General features: G+C 32.2%; 1 protein-coding gene across 1 annotated transcript; it reads right to left on the reverse strand.

Annotated features, from left to right (window-relative positions):
* Positions 1-8: 8 nt before the first annotated feature.
* Positions 9-1,557, reverse strand: LOC21384071 (pentatricopeptide repeat-containing protein At2g34400; the record flags this gene model as incomplete). Its single annotated transcript, XM_010092758.2, has 2 exons — positions 625-1,557; positions 9-30 (listed from the first exon to the last, which is right to left on the reverse strand). Coding segments are annotated over exons 1-2 (954 nt in total), but the record flags the coding sequence as incomplete, so codon positions are not given.
* Between the last annotated feature and the right edge of the window lie 2,057 nt (positions 1,558-3,614).

The raw sequence follows: 3,614 nt of genomic DNA on the forward strand, positions 1-3,614 counted from the left end.
GCTTCATCTGACAATCCATTTTGAGCATACCTGTCATGAATGTAAAGAAAAAGTAAAAAAGAATGTCAACAGTCATTTAGCATGCATATTCCAGTAAAATTTTTAATTTTTAAATATGTTGATTTTATTAAGGAAATGTTATTTTCGTACCCGTAAGTTAACATTTTCTCAATTTAGTATCTTTGTGTCTAGAAAAACTCATTGAGGTGTGTTCTAAAACATATCACCGATGTCTTCCAAAAAAAGAAATAAACAAAAATATCACCTAGATACCCAGACACACTTTTCTGATGCGTAAAATGACGAAACTGCACTTTGGAAGGTTTTTTTTTTTTTTTTTTTGGTGATGAGGGGTTGATTTGAAATTATTTTTGAGTTTTGGTTTCTCTATTTACTTTTTTAGATTTTATGTTCCATTAGAATTTGTGGGTTTTTCTTATTTAATTATCTTTCTGGATTGAAAGGGTATGTCTCAAAAGCGGGATGCAGATATGTCAGTGATATTTTTTTGAATAAAGGCTATCTCAAAAGGAATTTCCAAATATGAGAATACTAGATTGAAAAAGTGTCAAACGACAAGGTACTAAAATGGGACTTATCAAGGACAAAGGAAGAAGTACTTACCCTGAAATCATGGCATTCCAAGTTACAAGATCTTTCTTAGTCATACTGTCAAAGACCCTCCTTGCAGAGCACAAATCACCACATTTTCCATACATACCAATCAATGCAGAACCCAAATAAGAATTCACTTCTAAACTCTTTTCAACAACAAACTCCTCCACCCATCTTCCCAAACTCAAATCTCCCAAGTCTCCGCACGCCCCTAGAACGCTCACCAACGTCATCTCGACTGGCGCAATGCCATCATCCCTCATCTCTCCAAACAACTCCACTGCCTCCCGCGCGTACCCCATCTTCGAATACCCCGAGATCATCGAATTCCATGACGACAACCCTCTTTGGGTAATTTCATCGAACACTTTCCGGGCACACCCCAATTCGCCACATCTCGCATACATTGTGATCAGCGAGTTACTGACATGCTCATCACCATCCAAACCAATCTTAAAGACCGACGAATGAGCAGTACGCCCGTGATTCAGCGTCGAAAGGTTCGCACAAGCGATGAACACAAAAGGGTAGGTGAATTTGTTGGTCTTTAGGCTTAAACCCTTCATTTGGCAATGGAATTCAAGAGCAAGACCATATTTTTGCCATGTCGTGGTTAGACCACGGATCATGACATTGAAAGCGTAGTCGTTGGGTTCGGGGATGTGGGCGAAAAGCGCGGAAGCGTAGGCAAAGCTTTTGAGGTCAATGGCTTTGGAAAGAAGGAAGTTGGGTTTGTGTATGGAGTTTATGAGCATTTGGGTTTGGATTTGTTGAAGTTGTTTTATGGAAATGCATTTTTTCAAGTGGGATAATAGCTTTTCAAAGAGAAGTTGATTTGGGTTTTTCTTGTTGTTGTTAATTATGGGATTGTTTATGTGGGATTTTTGAAGAGTGAGATGGCGGGAAATAAGCTCCTGCAAAGGCAATTTACTTCTCAGCATTGTTTCCGAGCCTCAAGCTGAAAATACCACCAACTTTGGTTAGCCAAAATATATTGCAATGAAATTTCATAAGGCCGTTTAGTTCGTTGATTCGAGTTTTTAATTTGAGTTGAGATGTAATTTTATGTGAGAATTTTTTACTGTAGTAAAAAAATTAGATGTGACTGTTTGTGAGAACTTTTTACTGTAGTAAAACTCAAATTCTAAACTCGAATCAGCGAAATGAACAGGGTTTTGTATCTTTGAAATCCCTCTTTTGTCTCACTTACAAAAAATATTAAAAATTTTCCATTGGATGGAGATAAATGGTTGAAATTAATTTAGATTTTTTTGTTAATATTTTATTTAATAATTATGGCATATAGAATACTGGTTATGTCCCATTAAAACCCCACATGTGAGTGGCACGTGTCAAATTCCGTTTCTTTTTAAAGAAGTTTGTGAAATAGGGTTAAATGCAACAGTTTCACAAGTTAAGGATGTTGATTGTAAAATTTAAAAATTTAGGGGGTAATATACTGAAGCACAACAAATTCAGGAAGTAAATGTGCTAAAAACTTAACTATTTTAATAAAGGGACAGTTGTAATTACTGAGGTCAATGTCAGAAATATTAATACTATGAAAAGATAGTTTTGAGCTTTTCTCAAAATATTGCCCACATCCCATCCCAAAAAAAAAAAAAAAAAAAAAAAAAGGCATTGCTGATACAAATTTCCAAGAAAAGAGACCAATTTGTGAAAACAATAACAAAATTCGGTTTAGAAACTGGGGTGGTTTTTTTGAGTATAATTTGAGTGTAATTTTTTAGTTGAATTTGAGTTATAATTTGAGTTAAAGTTGTAACTTGAATAAAGTTGAGTAAAGTTGAATAAAATTAGAACTTAAAAGAACATAAATTTGAATAAAGTTGAAACTCGAGTTTTTTTTTTTTTTTAGTTTTTTTGGACAAAAGAACAACTCCTAATTGATGTAAATCAGATTTTCCTAAATTAAAAATTAAGCAAAAAAATTAAATTCCAAACCATCTTCTCTATCATGATTTTTCTCTCATGGAACTCATCTTTGGAAGATTGTGGGGCTAAGTTCCCAGGTGGGAATGATATTAGGGTTTTTCTAATTTTTGGGTTGACACATGCAATCTGATTGAGGATTAAAAAAAAAATTTCGAGTAAAATCTTCTAAATATAAAACAAATTTATAAATTTTAGCTAAAACAATTTTATTTATAAAAGCATTTACTTAAATTTATCTAAACAGAATAAACTAGTGTATTTACTAAATTTTAAAAAAAAAATGGTTAAAATTTTACTATGTGAATAAACGAATTCTTTGTCAATTTATTGCATTTTGTTTTTTACTCTTATAAATGTTGAGAAAATGTATGTGTGTATTGTCCTACATAAAAATGGATGAAAATGTGAAATAGTTTATTTACATCCCAAAAGGTTTACCTTTTAAACTAAGTTAGGCTCTTAAAGTGTGTTAAACCAGTTTTATACGTGATATCTTCCCAACAAGTGTTAACAGAGCCGATGTTTCGTATGCTCCAAACAACCACACACTCAGTTGCAAATCTCACATTGCCTTCCTTGGAGAGCTGGTGTACTTTTTTTTTTAATAAAATTGAATTTTTGTTAAAATCAGATGAGAAAAAAAGTGATTAAGTGTGGTGATGTTGTTTTTATTCGTTTGTTTTTACATATATTGAAATAGAAATACCATATGATTACATTACTCTCCTTTTCTATCAATTTTTAATAGAAATTCAAACATAAAGAATTAAGTGGGAACACTTCAAATTCAGGAGGTAAAATGAGTGTTTTTTGAAGTTCGGGGATAAACTAAAAATAACTCCAAAATTAAGGGGTATTGGTCATAATAATTTAAAGATATCACATTTAGTTAAAAGTAAGTTTATTTAGTAAATGCTTTATCTACAAAGATCACACATTGCTTTGGCTCATAAATAACTGTTTTATGAGGTAAAATTTTTATTTAGTAAAACATTGCATTATTTTTGGCTTGAAATAAAGGATTTACTCGGTAAAAATAGGAT

This window comes from Morus notabilis, unplaced genomic scaffold (genome assembly GCF_000414095.1).
Source record: "Morus notabilis unplaced genomic scaffold, ASM41409v2 Scaffold8418, whole genome shotgun sequence".
Taxonomy (NCBI): Eukaryota; Viridiplantae; Streptophyta; class Magnoliopsida; order Rosales; family Moraceae; genus Morus; species Morus notabilis.